The following is an 18,596-nucleotide window of genomic DNA, read 5'->3' as shown; positions in this document are numbered from 1 at the left end:
TGGAGCAGCCGAGACTCGAACCAGCGCCCATATGGGATACTGTCACTGCAGGCGGTGGTTTTACCTGCCACAGTGCCGGCCCTTTTGTGAATATTTGAATGCAAGATTTTGTGTGAATGTAAGTTTTCACTTCTCTGAGATGAAAGATCAGGAGTGAAGTTGCTGGGTCATGTGGTAGTTGCATGTTAAATTCTATAAGAAACTACCATACTTAAAAAAAATAAAAGTGGTCCTACCATTTCACAGTGTACCAGCTGCGTGTTGAGTTATGCAGCTATCCAGTTTCTCTGCGTTTCATCAGCACTTTATGGTGTTACTGTTTTCTGTTTTAACTCTTTAAAAGTTAGATACTCACAGATTAGCATGTTTTTAAGAAGACTACAAATATTAATATCTTGATCACTCTTGTAGAAACTCAGTGTTTTAGAATTGATTTTGTAATTTAGCCCAGGTTGAGGCTTTCTGTGCATGCCAGTAGATTATGCTTTGCAGAGGCAGATTTGGTGTAAATGTACACATTTATATCTAAAGGTTTTGTTATCTAAAGTCCATGAGTCTTTGCCAAAATAGTACTGAGGCATGATTTGTAGGACTTTGATCACTTTTTGAAATCAAATCTTTAAAATTTTTTATTAAAAATTTTTGATATGCAATAAATATACTGTATGCATTTATCATCTAGATCAGGGCTTCTTTGTAAATGCTTTATTGTTTTTATCCTTAAAAATTCTACTCTTATAGTTAATACCAGTCGTGTAGTTTAATACCAGTGGAATATACTGGTGGAGCTGAGCTAGCAATAGTACCTATCACTTCACTATGTGCCTTGCAAATGGTATGTGTTTTGCTTTTTTTCATAGATGATTTATTTCCACTAACATGGAAATATCGTATGTTTTTGTATTAAGTGAGTAAACCATAATCCTTGTGCTATTAAAAGTAGACTCTATAAAGTGGAAGATGTGGCCTCAGTGAAAAGAGTGTGACAGGCATGCTTCTTTAGGCTGCTTTAACTTTGCATTTGCTAGAATTTTTTCCCAAATTAAAACAGCTTTTTTATAATTATCATATATAACTTATACATCTCTGTTTCCCTTCTACTTTGTTTACTTTTATCTATTAGACAGATTTCAAATGATATATTTCTTAAAATTTTGTATTAACAGGTGACAGTTAAAGGATTTGAACCTTTAATTCAGTTTGCCTACACTGCTAAACTGATTTTAAGTAAAGACAATGTGGATGAAGTATGCAAGTGTGTAGAATTCTTAAATGTACACAATATTGAAGAGTCCTGCTTTCAGTTTCTCAAATTTAAGTTTTTGAACTCCACTGAAGACCAGCAAGAATGCCAAAGAAAAAAATGCTTTTCATCGCGTTGTCAGAAAAAAGACCTTAAATTTTCACTTGTGGACCAGAGGGATCTAGAAACTGATGAAGTGGAAGAATTTCTGGAAAATAAAAACGTTCAGACTCCTCAATGTAAACTCCGTCGGTATCAAGGGAATGCAAAAGTGTCACCTCCTGTACAAGATAGTGCCAGTCAGACGTATGAATCCATGTGCTTAGAAAAGGATGCTTCTTTGGCTCTGCCATCTCTGTGCCCCAAATACAGAAAGTTCCAAAAAGCTTTTGGAACTGACAGAGTCCGTACAGTGGAATCCAGTGTCAAAGATGTTCATGCTGCTTCTGTTCAGCCAAATGAGACGTCTGATAATGAATGTCTAGGAGGAGGCCAGGACTGTGCAGATTTACAGGTGATTTTAAAATGTGAAGAGAGTAAATTAGCAATGGAACATGAAGAAACAAAGATGAAAGATTCCGCTTCTCAGTGCTCAGCCGAAAAAACGGAAGTGGCTCCTTTCCCTCACAATTCCTCTACAGACCCTCATGGACTCTACTCTCTGTCTCTTTTACACACATACGACCAATACAGTGACTTGAATTTTGCTGGTATGCAAAACACAACAGTGTTAACAGAGAAGCCTTTGTCAGGTACAGATGTTCGAGAAGAGAAAACATTTGGTGAAAGCCAAGATTTACGTTTGAAATCCGACTCCGGCCCCAGAGAAGATGGAAGCCTTGCATCTAGTGATCGGAGTAGTGTGGAACGAGAAGTGGCAGAACACTTAGCAAAGGGCTTCTGGAGTGACATTTGCAACACGGACTCTCCTTGCCAAATGCAGTTGTCACCTGCTGTGGCCAAAGAGAGCTCAGAGCAGCTCTATTCACAGAAACGGTCTGAGTGTCCCTGGTTGGGTATTAGGATCAGCGAGAGCCCAGAACCAGGTCAGAGAACTTTTACAACGTTAAGTTCTGTGAACTGCCCTTTTATAAGTACTTTGAGTACCGAAGGGTGTTCAAGCAGTTTGGAAACTGGAAGTGATGACTATGTTTCAGAACCCCAGCAGGAACCTTGTCCATATGCTTGTGTGATTAGCTTGGGGGATGACTCTGAGACGGACACAGAAGGAGACAGTGAATCCTGTTCAGCCAGAGAACAAGAGTGTGAGGTGAGCAGGATTATTTTCTTAATTCATTGTTTTAAAAGCCATCAGTTGAGATTTACTCTGGGTCAACTCCTGTTCACTAGGGTTATGAACAGGTTGAGAGAGACAGGATGAAACTTTTATACAGTTATAAAAATTATAAGACCATGTGATAAATACTGAAAGTGAAATAAAATTTAAATTTATATTTCAAGTAGATGTACTTTATATTAACTGTAGAGTACATTCATAATTGACTTTTTAACTGTGTAAATCAAGTGTCACATCCTGGGAGGAACAAGAATAATGATTCTATAATCATTACACAATAACGTCTGGAAAAATGCAGTTTGTAGTAAGGGACATTCATAGCCATAAGGATCTTTAGACCTAGGACTAGTTACTCATTAATGGATTTAGCAGTGACTAGTTGTAAGAATGTGGCTTCTAATGTAAAGTTTTCTTGGATCAAGATTTTTGTGGCCATTGATTCTTTCTTATTTTCTATTAGCCATTTCAGGTATCAGTTTAATGAATGTCTTAATAATTTAGCATGAGTTACTTGCAAGTTAATCGTTGCGAGCTTAACCTACGTATTCTTGAACAAAAGTTATTTTATAGCTGCTTTGTGTAAAATATTACTTTATGTTGTAAAAATTAATGTTTAATATTAATTTTTCTATTTCATATGATTTTGTGTCGTTTTCAAAGGTTGAAGTTTTTCTTTATAGTTGCAATTTGTACTTTTTATAAATTAGGTTTATGTTTTACCTATCGCAGTTTTCCCTTTCTGTGAACTTTAGTTTTTTATGTGGTAAGACTATTTATGAAAGTTTACCCTTATAACAGAGTTTTAGGTGCACAACATGGTATTGTTAGTTATAGGCACAGTGTTTTACAGCAGATCTATAGAACTTACTCATCTGGTGCGAGATGAAATTGAAACTTGACCCATGGATAGCAGTTTCCTACTTTTCTCTGCTCAGTCTCTGGCAACCACCATTTTACTCTCTTTCTTCACATTTGGCTATTTTAGGTACTGCATATGATGTAGGGTTTTCTCTCCTGTGTCTGGCTTATTTCATTTAACATAATTTCCTCATAAATTCATTTGTATTATAGCAAAATGGCAAAATTTTCTTCTTTTTGTTAGACTGAATATTATTCTGTTCTATATATATTCGTGTACCACGGTTTCTGTATCCAATCATCTGTCCCTGGACTTTTAGATTGTTTACTATTATGGCTATTGTCAGTAATACTGTGATGAAGATAAAAGTGCAGATACTTCTTTGAAAACTTGATTTTAATTTAATAAATACCAAGGAGTGATATTGCCACATCATGTGCTTGTTACATTTTTAATTTCTTGAGAATCCTGCAAGCTGTTTTTTGTAGCAATTACACCATTTTCCCACCAGCAGTATACAGGAGTCCCAGTTTGTCCACATCCTATTTTTAGCATTTTCTTTTGTTTTAGAGGTATTGGATGACATAGGTTTGAAAGAAGCTTTGGAAGGAGGTGGAGCAATGGTTTAATTTAAGGAGTAATATGTAAGCATGGGCTATATCTGTAGTTTTTTATGACATTTGTAAATGTAGCATTTAGAAACACTTTGAAGAGTGTTAAAAATAAAACATTTTGTATAACTGATTTTTGTAAGCTTAAACAGCAAGCTAAATAGGTTGATAGACTAACCAATGTTATGTTTGTACTTTGGCTAATTAAACTCTCACAATTAGTGATTTTTTTTAAAAGTTATTTTCTCCTTTTTCCAAATTTAAGTGTGTTGAAAATGATTTTAAAGTATGAAATTGATAAGATTTTCCTTTTTACATTGCTAAGTGGAATGTGTGGCTTTTGTTTATTTTTAAATTTTTAAAAATTTATTTGAGACAGAAAGAGATTGATTTTCTATCTGCTGATTTTACTCACTGAATGCCCACAACAGCCCAGACTGGACCAGACTGAAGCCAATACCTCAGATCTCAATCTGGGTCTCCAATATAGGTGTGTGGCAGAGGCCCAAACATTTTTAGGTATCACCTGCTGCCGTTCAGGGTATACATTAACAAGAAACTGGAATCAGGAGCAAAACTGAGATTAACCCAGGCACTCCAGTATGGGATTCAAGCATCCTAGCCTGCATCTCAACTGTTGTTCCAAATACCTTCCCCTGAAACTACTGTTTTCTTCATAGATAAATAAATTTTCTGAAGTGCTTTAGAAATGACTGGCATAGAAGGAACTGGGAATCAAACCAGCATTCTACCACAAGCGGTGGCTTAAATTGCTGCTTCATAATGCTGGCCCTAAAATCACTTTAGTAAGTTTTATATCTGTGTTACTCACATGTACCAGTAAAATAACATAATTCTAGCTTTCCATTTCAAGTATGTTAATATTTATGTTAATGTTTTACTTGCTGAAAAGAATACGCTTTTCAATTTGTTTCTTGCAATTTCTTAATTAGATTAGAAATATCAGTTAAGTTATCAGATAATGATTTTGTAGAAATTGGGAATGGGGACCTAGTTTTTAAAAATTCAAATGAAATCCTCTGAGAAACTTATCTCCTAGAGTTAAGTATATTTATAAACCACTGCAAAAATTACTAATGTTTATTTCATATTCTAGGTTAAACTGCCATTTAATGCACAGCGAATAATTTCACTCTCTCGAAATGATTTTCAATCCTTGTTGAAAATGCATAAGCTGACTCCAGAACAACTGGATTGTATCCATGATATTCGAAGAAGAAGTAAAAACAGAATTGCTGCACAGCGCTGTCGCAAGAGAAAGCTTGACTGTATTCAGAATCTTGAATCAGAAATTGAGAAACTGGCAAGTATACAATTTCTTGATACTCAAATTCTACCATTTCTTTGTACAAGAAATAGCTATTTAAATTCTTAGGTCAGATATAATACTCATTTAAAAACATACCAGGTACCTTTTTAGAAAAATTACATGGCATTTTCAAAAGATTAGGAAATAAAATATGAGAGTTTTTCCTATATTGTCTTACTTCTGTAAGCATTCTACATTTTTAGTGTGGTATACTTTGATACGTAAGTTGAGAACTATTTCCAGGTACTTGTTTGTAAAAATGATTTTCTATTTAAGGATAATTTTACTCTATCTAACTCGTATTGGTTGAGTCAAGGTTGAAGAAATTATAAAACAATCTGATATGTTTGGTGTCTATAAAAGTTAGTGTTTCAGTTATTAGTTTAAATGAACTGCAGACCTGAATAATTAGTATTGATTTGTACTAAGAATAAACAGACCATTCAGGATTTTTCATCTAAGGATCTTCCATCAATCCCGATGTCATATAATGATAAGATCCTTAGAAGAGGGATTGTTTATTGAATTGAATTTTGTATACTAGTATCAAAACACAAATTGAGAAATGGATTAGTTTGCTCTTCTGTTTTGCTTTTCCTCTGGTAGTTGGTGGAAGAATATTGTATGAAAGAGGACACTGGGATAGTATAGTCTAGCTAAGGATATAAATGTGAATAAAGGCAACAAGGAAACAGACTAGAATTAGTAAAAGCGTTCTTTGAATATTCACTTTTGTGTTTAAAGTTGTGATTTTGAAAAGTCTTCAAGCCTAACATTCTAGCTATGAATGGGAGTTAAATAGCATCAGTTTTGAAAAAGAATTTTGCCTTTATATATATATAAATATGTCATCAAGAAAAGTTGAAAAATAAATGTTTATTATATTTTGTGCATATACATTATGCATTAAGATGAAGAGCTATTTACAAAGTTAAGCATAGCTGCATAAAAAGTCAAATATTTTACCAATGAATCATGGCATGAGAGATATTAAAAATATGTATATGATATTGCTGAGTAATTAAGTTGTTAGGACCCAAGAAAAAAAGTTAAAAATTCACTATTATTTAGTACTTTTGGAGTATGTATCTGTCTTGCCTTTCAGCACTAGTGTAGTTTATTTATTTTTTTTTAAACTTTTATTTAGTAAATATAAATTTTCCAAGTACAGTTTATGGATTACAATGGCTTCCCCCTCCATAATTTCCCTCCCATTCGTATCCCTCCCATCTCCCACTCCCTCTCCCATTCCATTCACATCAAAATTCATTTTCAAATTTTCTTTATATACAGAAGATCGATTTAGTATATATTAAGTAAAGATTTTATCAGTTTGCACCCACACAGAAACACAAAGGCAAAATACTGTTTCAGTACTAGTTATAGCATTACTTCACATTGGACAACACATTAAGGACAGATCCCACCTGAGAAGTAAGTACACAGTGACTCCTGTTGTTGACTTAACAATTTGACACTCTTGTTTATGGCATCAGTAATCTTCCTATGCTCTAGTCATCAGTTGCCAAGGCTATGGAAGCCCTTTGAGTTTGCCGACTTATATCTTATTTTGACAGGGTCATAGTCAAAGTGGAAGTTCTCTCCTCCCTTCAGAGAAAGGTACCTCCTTCTTTGATGGCCCCGTTCTTTCCACTGGGATCTCACTCACAGAGACCTTTCATTTAGGTCTATTTTTTTTTTTTTTTTTTTTTTTTTTTCGCCAGAGTGTCCTGGCTTTCCATGCCTACAATACTCTCATGGGCTCTTCCGCCAGATCCGAATGCCTTAAGGGCTGATTCTGAGGCCAGAGTGTTGTTTAGGACATCTGCCATTCTATGAGTCTGCTATGTATCCTGCTTCCCATGTTGGATCCTTCTCTTCCTTTTTGATTCTATCAGTTAGTATTAGCAGACACTAGTCTTGTTTGTGTGATCCCTTTGACTCTTAGACCTATCAGTGTGATCAGTTGTGAACTGAAGTTGATCACTTGGACTAGTGAGATGGCATTGGTACATGCCACCTTGATGGGATTGTATTGAATCCCCTGGCACATTTCTAACTCCACCATTTGGGGCAAGTCTGATTGAGCATGTCCCAAATTATATATCTCCTCCCTCTCTTGTTCCCACTCTTATATTTAACAGGGATCAATTTTCAGTTAAAATTTAAACACCTAAGAATAATTGTGTGTTAATTACAGTGTTCAACCACTAGTACTAGAACAAACAAAAAAAAATACTAAAAAGGATAAAGTATTACATTGTACATCAACAGTCAGGGCAAGGGCTGATCAAGTCACTGTTTCTCATAGTGTCCATTTCACTTCAACAGGTTTCCCCTTTGGTGCTCAGTTAGTTGTCGCCGATCAGGGAGAAATATGATATTTGTCCCTTTGGGACTGGCTTAATTCACTCAGCATAATGTTTTCCAGATTCCTCCATCTTGTTGAAAATGACCGGATTTCATTGTTTTTGACTGCTGTCTAGTATTCTATAGAGTACATGTCCCATAATTTCTTTATCCAGTCTACTGTTGGTGGGCATTTAAGTTGATTCCAGGTCTTAGCTATTGTGAATTGAGCTGCAATAAACATTAATGTGCAGACGGCTTTTTTGTTTGCCAATTTAATTTCCTTTGGGTAAATTCCAAGGAGTGGGATGGCTGGGTTGTAAGGTAAGGTTATATTCAGGTTTCTGAGGAATCTCCAGACTGACTTCCATAGTGGCTTAACCAGTTTGCATTCCCACCAGCAGTGGGTTAGTGTCCCCTTTTCCCCACATCCTCGCCAGTATCTGTTGTTGGTAGATTTCTGAATGTGAGCCATTCTCACCGGGGTGAGATGGAACCTCGTTGTGGTTTTGATTTTGCATTTCCCTGATTGCTAGTGATCTTGAACATTTTTCCATGTGCCTGTTGGCCATTTGGATTTCCTCTTTTGAAAAATGTCTATTGAGGTCCTTGGCCCATCTCTTAAGTGGGTTGTTTGTTTTGAAGTTGTGGAGTTTCTTGATCTCTTTGTAGATTCTGGTTATAAGCTCTTTATCTGTTGCATAGTTTGGAAATATTTTTTCCCATTCTGTCGGTTGCCTCTTCACTTTCCTGACTGTTTCTTTTGCAGTACAGAAACTTCTCAATTTGATGCAATCCCAAATGTTAATTTTGGTTTTGACTACCTGCTTCTGGGGTCTTTTCCAAGAAGTCTTTGCCTGTACCTATATCTTGCAGGGTTTCTCCAATGTTCTTTAATAATTTGATGGTGTTGGGTCTTAGATTTAGGTCTTTAATCCATGTTGAGTGAATTTTTGTGTAAGGTGAAAGGTAGGGGTCTTGCTTCATGATTCTGCACGTGGAAATCCAGTTTTCCCAGCACCATTTATTGAATAGACTGTCCTTACTCCAGGGATTGCTTTTGGGTCCTTGATAAAATATAAGTTGGTTGTATATGTTTGGATTGATTTCTGGTGTTCCTATTCTGTTCCATTGGTCTATCCATCTGTTTCTGTACCAGTACCATGCTGTTTTGATAACAACTGCCCTGTAGTATGTTCTGAAATCTGGTATTGTTATGCCTGCAGCTTTGTTTTTGTTGTACAAGATTGCTTTAGTTGTTCGAGGTCTTCTGTGTCTCCATATGAATTTCAGCATCATTTTTTCCAGATCTGAGAAGAACGCCTTTGGTATTTTGATTGGTATTGTGTTGAATCTGTAAATTGCTTTTGGGAGAATGCTCATTTTGATGATATTGATTCTTCCAATCCATGAGCATGGAAGATTTCTCCATTTTTTGGTATCCTCTTCTGTTTCTTTCTTTAAGGTTTTGTAATTTGCATTGTAGAGATCTTTAACGTCTTTGGTTAAGTTTATTCCAAGGTATTTGATATTTTTTGTAACTATTGTGAATGGGATTGATCTTAGAAGTTTTTCCTCAGCTGTGGCATTGCCTGTGTATACAAAGGCTGTTGATTTTTGTGCATTGATTTTATATCCTGCTACTTTGCCAAACTCTTCGATGAGTTCCAGTAGTCTCTTAGTAGAGTTCTTTGGGTCCGCTAAATAAAGAATCATGTCATCTGCAAAGAGGGATAGTTTGAGTTCTTCCTTCCCACTTTGTATCCCTTTAATTTCTTTTTCTTGCCTAATATCTCTGGCTAAAACTTCCAGAACTATATTGAATAGCAGTGGTGAGAGTGGGCATCCCTGTCTGGTACCAGATCTCAGCGGAAATGCTTCCAACTTTTCCCCATTCAATAGGATGTTGGTCGTGGATTTTTCATATATTGCTTTGATTGTATTGAGGAATGTTCCTTCCATACCCAGTTTGCTTAGAGTTTTCATCATGAAATGGTGTTGTATTTTATCAAATGCTTTCTCTGCATCTATTGAGAGAATCATATGGTTTTTTGTTCTGCAGTCTGTTAATGTGGTGTATCACGTTGATGGTTTTGCGAACATTGAACCATCCCTGCATACCAGGGATAAATCCCACTGGTCTGGGTGGATGCTCTTTCTGATGTGTTGTTGCATTCTATTGGTCAGAATTCTATTGAGTATTTTTGCATCTATGTTCATCAGGGATATTGGTCTGTAATTCTCTTTCAATGCTGCATTTTTTTCCGGTTTAAGAATTAAGGTGATGCTGACTTCATAGAAAGAATTTGGGAGGATTCCCTCTTTTTTGATTGTTCTGAATAGTTTGAGAAGAATTGGAGTTAGTTCTTCTTTAAATGTCTGGTAGAATTCAGCAGTGAATCCATCTGGTCCTGGGCTTTTCTTTGTTGGGAGGGCCTTTATGACTGTTTCAATTTCTGTCTCTGTTATGGGTCTGTTTAAGTTTTCTGTGTCTTCCTGGTTCAATTTAGGTAGGCTGTATGTTTCCAGGAATCTATCCATTTCTGATAGATTTCCCTGTTTGCTGGCATACAAGTCCTTGTAGTAATTTCTGATGATTCTTTTTATTTCTGTGGTGTCTGTTGTTATGTTTCCTTTTTAATCTCTGATTTTATTCATTTGGGTCTTTTCTCTTCTTTTTTTAGTGAGTTGGGCCAATGGGGTGTCAATTTTGTTTATTTTTTCAAAAAACCAGCTCCTCGTTTGGCTGATTTTTTGTAATGTTTTTTTGGATGCAATCCTGTTGATTTCTTCTCTGATTTTAATTATTTCTCTTCTCCTATTTGGGCCATCTTCTACTGCTTTCCCAGGCCATATTTGCATTTGCCTAAAGTGTAAACTTTGGGTTTGGGCCTCACCCTTATTAACCTCTCTCATCATATTGAGATTCCTTTCATGAGGTCAACAGAATAACTACTGGTTAATTTTCAATACAAAGTAGTTAGTTTCCCAGCAGTTTTTATGAAACTAAAAATCAGATTGGACAGTTTATTTCTTGTGTTAATTTGAACTCTTTGGCTTCAAGAAATAGAAATCATATGAAGAATGAATGAGTGAATGTTTTTGCCTTGAGAACATGTATGTACAAGCTAGACTATGGAGCCAGGCCTCACAAATAGCATTAAACAAACTAGTTAAAGACTGTTGTGAATCCAGGGAATGTTCTCTCTCAGCTCATCTTTGTACTTTTCTTGGACTCTGGTTACTGCTTTTGTTCTAGATCTTGTCTTTTGTAAACACAGACAAACCAAGAGAAGTTATAGCCACAGATTTGTTCTTAGAGGCATTGAGAGTTTACAATGCACTCAAATGTAGACAGATACTGTTTTTGGTATCTTTGAGATGTCACTACATAGTACATGTGGTAGAAACAGGGAAGTTGCCGGCGCCGCGGCTCAATAGGCTAATCCTCCGCCTAGCGGCGCCGGCACCCCTGGTTCTAGTCCCGGTCGGGGCACCGATCCTGTCCCGGTTGCCCCTCTTCCAGGCCAGCTCTCTGCTGTGGCCAGGGAGTGCAGTGGAGGATGGCCCAAGTGCTTGGGCCCTGCACCCCATGGGAGACCAGGATAAGCACCTGGCTCCTGCCATCGGATCAGCGCGGTGCGCCGGCAGCAGCGCGCCTACCGCGGCGGCCATTGGAGGGTAAAACAATGGCAAAAAGGAAGACCTTTCTCTCTATCTCTCTCTCTCACTGTCCACTCTGCCTGTCAAAAAAAAAAAAAAAAAAAAAAAAAAAGAAAAGAAAAGAAACAGGGAAGTCAAGATGAATAAAGTATTATCCTCACTTATAACCTTATCAGAACCAGGTTATGTATGTTCCTTTTTTCTTGAACTTTATCTCGTCCCCACTCCTTCCTTGTTCTGAAAATGTGAAGATTTTATAAAAGTGAAATGAATGGTACAATAAACAACCATATACTCCAAGTATATTCAGTTATTGACATCTTGCCACATTTGTTTTATTTCTTTTTCTATCTTGGTCTGTTTCTGCCCATCCGTTTCTCCCTACCTGATCTGTTTCTCCGCACCAGTTGCTTCATTGGTCTTTGTGTCTTTCTCTTTTCATTAATCTATCTTAGTTTCTTTCCAATCTCACTTGATTAATCTTGGTCGCCTGTCCATTGCTCTCATGGTCATTTCTGTCCCACTGTCTTGGCAGTCTTTCTTCTCTGGCCCTCTTTATCTTTTACATTTTGAATTATTATTATTTTTTTAAAATTTATTTGACAGATAGATAGTGAGAGAGAGAGACAGAGAGAAAGGTCTTCCTTCCATTGGTTCACCCCCTAACTGGCCGCTATGGCTGGAGCTACGCCAATCTGAAACATTTTGAATCATTTGAAACATATCACATAATGACATTTCAGCCCTAGATTTTAGATAAGACATTCTTATATGTGACTGTTATTATACCTGAGAAAATTAACAAATCCTCAAGATTATATCTAGTACTTGTTCACATTATCCTGATTTTCTCCAAAATATCTTTCCTAGATGTTTCTTCCCCCGCCAAATTAGGATCTAGTCATCACACAATGCTTTTTGTTAAACCTTTTTATTATCTTAGTCTAGAACAAGTCTTCCCATTTCTTTTTTTAAAGATTTATTTATTTATTTGTAAGCCAGAGTTAAATCTTCTATCCTTTGGTTCACTCCCAGTGGCCACAATGGCCAGGACTGAGCCAGGAGTTTCATTCCAGTCTCCCACATGGGTGGCAAGGACCTAAACGTCTGAGCCATCTTCTGCTACTTTTCCCAGGTCATTAGCTGGGAGCTGGATTGGAAGTGGAGCAGCTAGGAGAGGAGGCAGAGCCCATATGAGATGCCAGTGTCACAGGCAGCATCTTTTTTTTTTTTTAATTAATTAATTTTATTTTATTTTCCTGGTCCTTAATGGAGTATTTATTTTTTTGAGCTAAAAAGTTTGTTTTGGAACCTCCCTTTCAGACCAAAGGGAAAGAAAGTTTTAAAGTGAGAATATAATTTTCCTCATGGGCATTGTCTACCTTAGAAAAACTACTACAGAACATGCCTGTGACTATAGACTTGTAGTTCAGGCCACCGAAGATTAGAGATGGGACTTGGGCACTCCCTTGACTTGCATCCTCTGGTCTGCTTTAATAAAAACCAGGAGGAAAAGAAAGCTAGGCATCAGAAGCAATGGGTGGCAGGCCTGTTAATGGCTGATCTGTACAGTGATCTGCCCTCAAGGAGACCCAACAGGCCAGTCCACTGCAGTGGCTTTCAATGTGGGCTTCAGCAGAAGTCAACTTGTGAAGAGCCCTGGCAGCTCTGCCAAGAGTTGGATCACTGGAAATGGACCTGCCCTGGAGTCGAAGGATGCCCAGGTCAGAGCCACAGATCTTATTGGCTCTAAGCTGAAAAGCCCTTCACTCAGCCCAACTTCCAAAGTGACCACTGCAGTTGAGGGGACGGCCAAGTAGGGTCAGCAACATTGCAGGCAGAACTGTAAATTTCTTGTTAGAGATGCCACCTGCCTTTACCTGGCCAGCTCTCCTCCCAGGCCAGCTAAGTAATGAAAGTCAACAGAGTGCCTTCCCCTAGGAGGTTCACACCTCCCTTAGGATGTACCCCATGTGAAGAGATAGATAGGTCTGGGCCTCTTAACTTACAAGGCCTAAAGCCCACCAGATTATTATCAAGCCCCTTCTGTCAGGTTCTATTTGCCTCTCAATCAGAAAACTTAATTGTAGCTTAGACAGCACCTTTCTTAGCTCCTCTAATAATGACTCTGTCCTTTGTTCTAGACCCTGTCTAGCGTACTTGGCCCTCATTCCTTTGTAATCATAACCTCTACTCTACCACCAATGGCTCTACTCCCAATCTGTGTGCACTGATGGTCCTCTTCCCCACTTAATGCTCTATAATTGTTCAAACCTGGTTAATGCCACTCTTAGGATCATTGGTTACTATCCTCACCCTGTCTTTTATGACCTTGTCTAAATATGATCAGAGTTGGCAAACTTGGAAGGCTTCCATAGCCTTGGCAACTCATGATGAGAGCCTAGGGTGGTTACTAGCGCCATAAACTAGAGTGTCAATTTGTTGGGTCAACAACAGGAGTCACTGTGCACTTGTTCCTCATGTGGGATCTCTGTCCTTAATGTGCTGTACATTGTGATTTAATGCTATAACTAGTACTCAAACAGTATGTTTCACTTTGTGTTTCTGTGTTGGTGCAAACTGTTGAAATCTTTACTTAATATATACTAAACTGATCTTCTGTATATAAAGAGAATTGAAAATGAATGGTTGCAGGTGGGAGGGAAGTTATGGGTGGGGAAGCCATTGTAATCCATAAGCTGTACATTGGAAATTTATATTCTTTAAGTAAAAGTAAAAAATTTAAAAAAAAAAAGTTTATTTTGGTACAACTTTGAAGTCCATGCATAGCTTTTTCATATTACCCATTTTCTTACTGTTATTATTATTATAATAATTATTATTATTATTATTTTTACCTAGAAACCTTTTATTTAAGGTATACAAACTTCATGCATTCCACATATACAAATATAGGAACATGGTGATTCTTCCCACCCTAGTCTGCCTTCTGCCTGCACACCCACCTTCTTCCTCCTCCCTCTCCTAGTCCCATTCTTATTTTTCACAATGATCTATTTTCAGTTAACTTTATATTCATAAGATTAACCCTACACTAAGTAAAGGCTTTAACAAATAATAAACACTTTTCCTCAACAGTTGAGACAAGAACTGTTCAAAATCATCACATCTCAAAGTGTCAGTTTCACTTCTATAGATTACCTTTTAGGTACTCTATTAGTTACCACAGACCAGGGAAGCATATGGTATTTGTTCCAGTTGCATCGACTTTGTTGCAAAAGACAAGATTTCATTTTTTTTTTTTTTTTTACTGCTGTGGAGTATTCCATAGTGTAAATATGCCATAATTTCTTTATCCAGTCTTCAGTTGATTATCTTCTGGGTTGATTCCATATGTTAGCCATTGTGAATTGAGCTGCGTAAACAGGGGGATGCAAATAGCTATTTCATATACTTATTTCATTTCCTTTGGGTAAATTCCCAGGGGTGGGATGGCTGGATCATATGGTAGGTCTTTATTCAGATTTCTGAGATATTGTCTATGGCCCTACCACCCTGAACGCACCCTATCTCGTCTGATCTCGTAAGATTTCTGAGCTATTTATGTACTGTCTTTCACAGAGGCTATACCAGTTTACATTCCTACCAGCAGTGGATTAGGGTATCTTTGTCCCCACATTCTTTTTTTTTTTTTTTTTGACAGGCAGAGTGGACAGTGAGAGACAGTGAGAGAAAGGTCTTCCTTTTGCCATTGGTTCACCCTCCAATGGCCGCTGCGGCGGGCGTGCTGTGGCCGGCGCATCACGCTGATCCAAAGCCAGGAGTCAGGTGCTTCTCCTGGTCTCCCATGCGGGTGCAGGGCCCAAGGACTTGGGCCATTCTCCACTGCACTCCCGGGCCACAGAAGAGAGCTGGCCTGGAAGAGGGGCAACCGGGACAGGATCGGTGCCCTGACCGGGACTAGAACCCGGTGTAGAACCCAGTGTGCTGGCACCGCAGGCGGAGGATTAACCTGTTGAGCCGCGGCACTGGCCTGTCCCCACATTCTTGCCAGCATTTATTGTTTGTTAACTTCTGTATGAAAGCTATTCTCATTGGGATGAGATGAAACCTCATTGTGGTTTTGATTTGCATTTCCCTGATGGCTAGTGATCCTGAGCATTTTTTCATGTGTCTTCTGGTCATTTGAATTTCTTCTTTTGAAAAATGCCTGTTTAAGTCCTTTGCCCATTTTATTTATTTATTTAAAGCTTTTATTTAATGAATGCAAATTTCATAGGTACAACTTTAGGAATATAGTGGTTTTTCCTCCCATACCTACCCTCCCATCCCCACTTCTGTTCTACCTCCTACTCCCTCTCCCATCCCATTCTTCATTAAGATTTATTTTTAATTAACTTTATATACAGAAGACGAACTCTATACTAACAGTTTCAACAGTTTGTACCCACTCACACACACAGTGTGAAAAATACTATTTGAGAACAAGTTTTGCAATTAATTCTCATAGTAAAACTCATAAAGGACAGAGGTCCCATATAGGGAGTAAGTGCACAATGACTTCTGTTGTTAATTTAACAACTAACACATTTATGACATCAGTGATCTCCTGAGACTCTTGCCATGAGCTGTCAAGGCTGTATGGAAGCCTTTTGTGACCACAAACTGTGTCAGTATTTGACAAAGCCATAAGCAAAGTGGAAGTTCTCTTCTCCCTTCAGAGAAAAGTACATCCTTCTTTGATGGACCCTTCTTTCCACTGGGGTCTCACAGAGATCCTTCATGTAGGATATTTTTTGCCACAGTGTCTTGGCTTTCCTTGCCTGAAATGCTATCATCGGCTTTTCAGCTACATCCAAATGCCTTGAGAGCTGATTATGAGGTCAGAGTATTACTTAAAGCAATTGTCATTCCGTGAGTCTGCTGAGTGGACTGCTTCCCATGTTGGACATTCCCTCCTTTATAATTCTATCTATTATTATTATTACCAGGAATTTGATGATATTTATATGATCTCTCTCTTTTTTTAAGATTTTATTTATTTATTTATTTGAAAGGTAAAGTTACAGACAGTGAGAGACAGAGAGAAAGGTCTTCCTTCCGTTGGTTCACTCCCCAAATGGCCACAATAGCTGGAGCTATGCTGATCCGAAGCCAGGAGCCAGGTGCTTCTTCCTGGTCTCCCACATGGGTGCAAGGGCCCAAGCACTTGGGCCATTGTCTACTGCTTTCCCAGGCCACAGCAGAGAGCTGGCCTGGAAGAGGAGCAACCGGGACTAGAACCGGCACCCTTGTGGGATGCCGACGCCGCAGGCAGAGGATTAACCTAGTGCGCTACGGCGCCGGCCCCTATATGATCTCTTTAACACTTAATCCTATCTATATGTTCACTTTTACACTTAAAATGATAACTTTAACAATTAAGATGGCATTTTTTTACCATCAATTTTTATGGGATTTGGAGTCCCATGACACGTTTTGAAAATGTACCCTTAGAAGTAAGTCAGTAGGACTGTATGTAGGACTATACACAGCTTTACAGTTAAAAACTTCCTCCTCCCTTTTTTACTCCCCCTCTTATTTTTTTCTGAGATCTATTTTCAACTAATTTTATGTATATATGATTAACTCTGTTAAGCCTCTGGGAGGGAAGGAAGGACCGGGTGAGTTAGATATAGTTAGATATAGTATGAAGAAGAGATAAGAAAAAAAAATAAAAAATTAAAAAAAACCCAAAAAACTATTCCCGGTCAAGATGAGGGGCTGTTCAAGTCATTGTTTTTCAGAGTGTCAATTTCACTTCTACAGCTTTCATTCTAAGTGCTCTATTCTCACAAATCAGGGAGAACATACAGTATTTGTCTCTTTGGGACTGGCTTATTTCAGTAAGTGTGAAGTTTTCCAGATTGATCATTATGTTGCAAATGAATGATATAATCTATTTTACTGCTGTGTAGTATTCCATAGTGTAGATATCCCATAATTTCTTTATCAACTGTTTGGTTGATGGGCATTTAGATTGACTCCATTCTTAGCTATTGTGAATTGAGCTGCAATAAACATTGAAGTTCAGATAGCTCTTTAGTTTACTGATTTCATTTCCCTTGGGTAAATTCCCAGGAGTGGGATAGCTGGGTCATATGGTAGGTCTATCTTTAGATTTTTGAGGTATCTCTATACTGTCTTCCATAGTGGCTTTACCAGTTTACATTCCCATCAAGAGTGGATTAGGGTACCTTTTTCCCCACATCCTCTCCAGCATTTGTTGTTTGTTGATATCTGTATGAGAGCCATTCTAACTGGCCTGAGGTGAAACCTCATTGTAGTTTTCATTTGCATTTCCCTGACAGCTAGTGATCCTGAACATTTTTTCATGTGTCTGTTGGCCTTTTGATTTCTTCTTTTGTTTTGTTTTTTAAAGATTTATTTATTTATTTGAAAGAGTTACACAAGAGTGAAGGAGAGGCAGAGAGAGAGAGAGGTCTTCCATCCATTGGTTCAATCCCCAGTTGGCTGCAGTGGCCGGAATTGTGCCAATCTGAAGCTGGGAGCCAGGAGCTTCTTCCAGGTCTCCCACATGAGTGCAGAGGCCCAAGGACTTGGGCCATCTTCTACTGCTTTCTCAGGCCATAGCAGAGAGCTGGATTGGAAGTGGAGCAGCCGTTACTTGAACTGGTGCCCATATGGGATGTTGGCACTGCAGGCAGCAGCTTTACCCACTACTCCATTGCGTCGGCCCCTGATTTTCTCTTGAAAATTATCTGTTTGAGTCCTCTGCACATTTCTTAACTGGGTTGTTTGTTTTGTTGTTGTGAAGTTTCTTGATCTCTTTGTAGATTCTAATTATTAACCCTTTATCAGTTGCATAGTTTGCAAATTATTTCTCCCATTCTGTCAGTTTCCTCCTTACTTTCTTGACTGTTTCTTTTGCCATACAGAAGCTTCTCAATTTGAAGTAATTCCGTTTGTTCTTTTTGGCTTTGACTGCCTGTGCCCCTGGGGTCTTTTCCAAGAAGTCTTTGCCTGTGCCTTTGTTCTCTAATAATTTGATGATGTCGGGTCATAGATTTGAATCTTTAATCCATGTTGAGTGGATTTTTGTGTAAAGTGTAAGGTAGGGGTCTTGCTTCATACTTCTGCATGTGGAAATCCAGTTTTCCCAGCACCATTTGTTGAATAGACTGTCCTTGTTCCAATAATTGGTTTTAGATTCTTGATCAAGTATAAGTTGGTTGTATATGTTTGGATTGATTTCTGGTGTTTCTATTCTGTTTCATTGGTCT

General features: G+C 38.0%; 1 protein-coding gene across 2 annotated transcripts in view; it reads left to right on the top strand.

Moving 5' to 3' along the window:
- BACH1 (BTB domain and CNC homolog 1) overlaps nt 1-18,596 on the top strand; it is a 63,280-nt gene that overhangs the window by 32,463 nt on the left and 12,221 nt on the right. For both annotated transcript variants that reach the window (XM_062206246.1, XM_062206254.1), the window contains exons 3-4: nt 1,167-2,513; nt 5,128-5,334. In XM_062206246.1, the coding sequence (XP_062062230.1) occupies nt 1,167-2,513; nt 5,128-5,334 (1,554 nt within the window). The remainder of the gene's footprint in view (nt 1-1,166; nt 2,514-5,127; nt 5,335-18,596) is intronic.

This window comes from Lepus europaeus, chromosome 2 (genome assembly GCF_033115175.1).
Source record: "Lepus europaeus isolate LE1 chromosome 2, mLepTim1.pri, whole genome shotgun sequence".
Taxonomy (NCBI): domain Eukaryota; kingdom Metazoa; phylum Chordata; class Mammalia; order Lagomorpha; family Leporidae; genus Lepus; species Lepus europaeus.
This window is presented reverse-complemented; position numbering and strand designations above follow the sequence as displayed.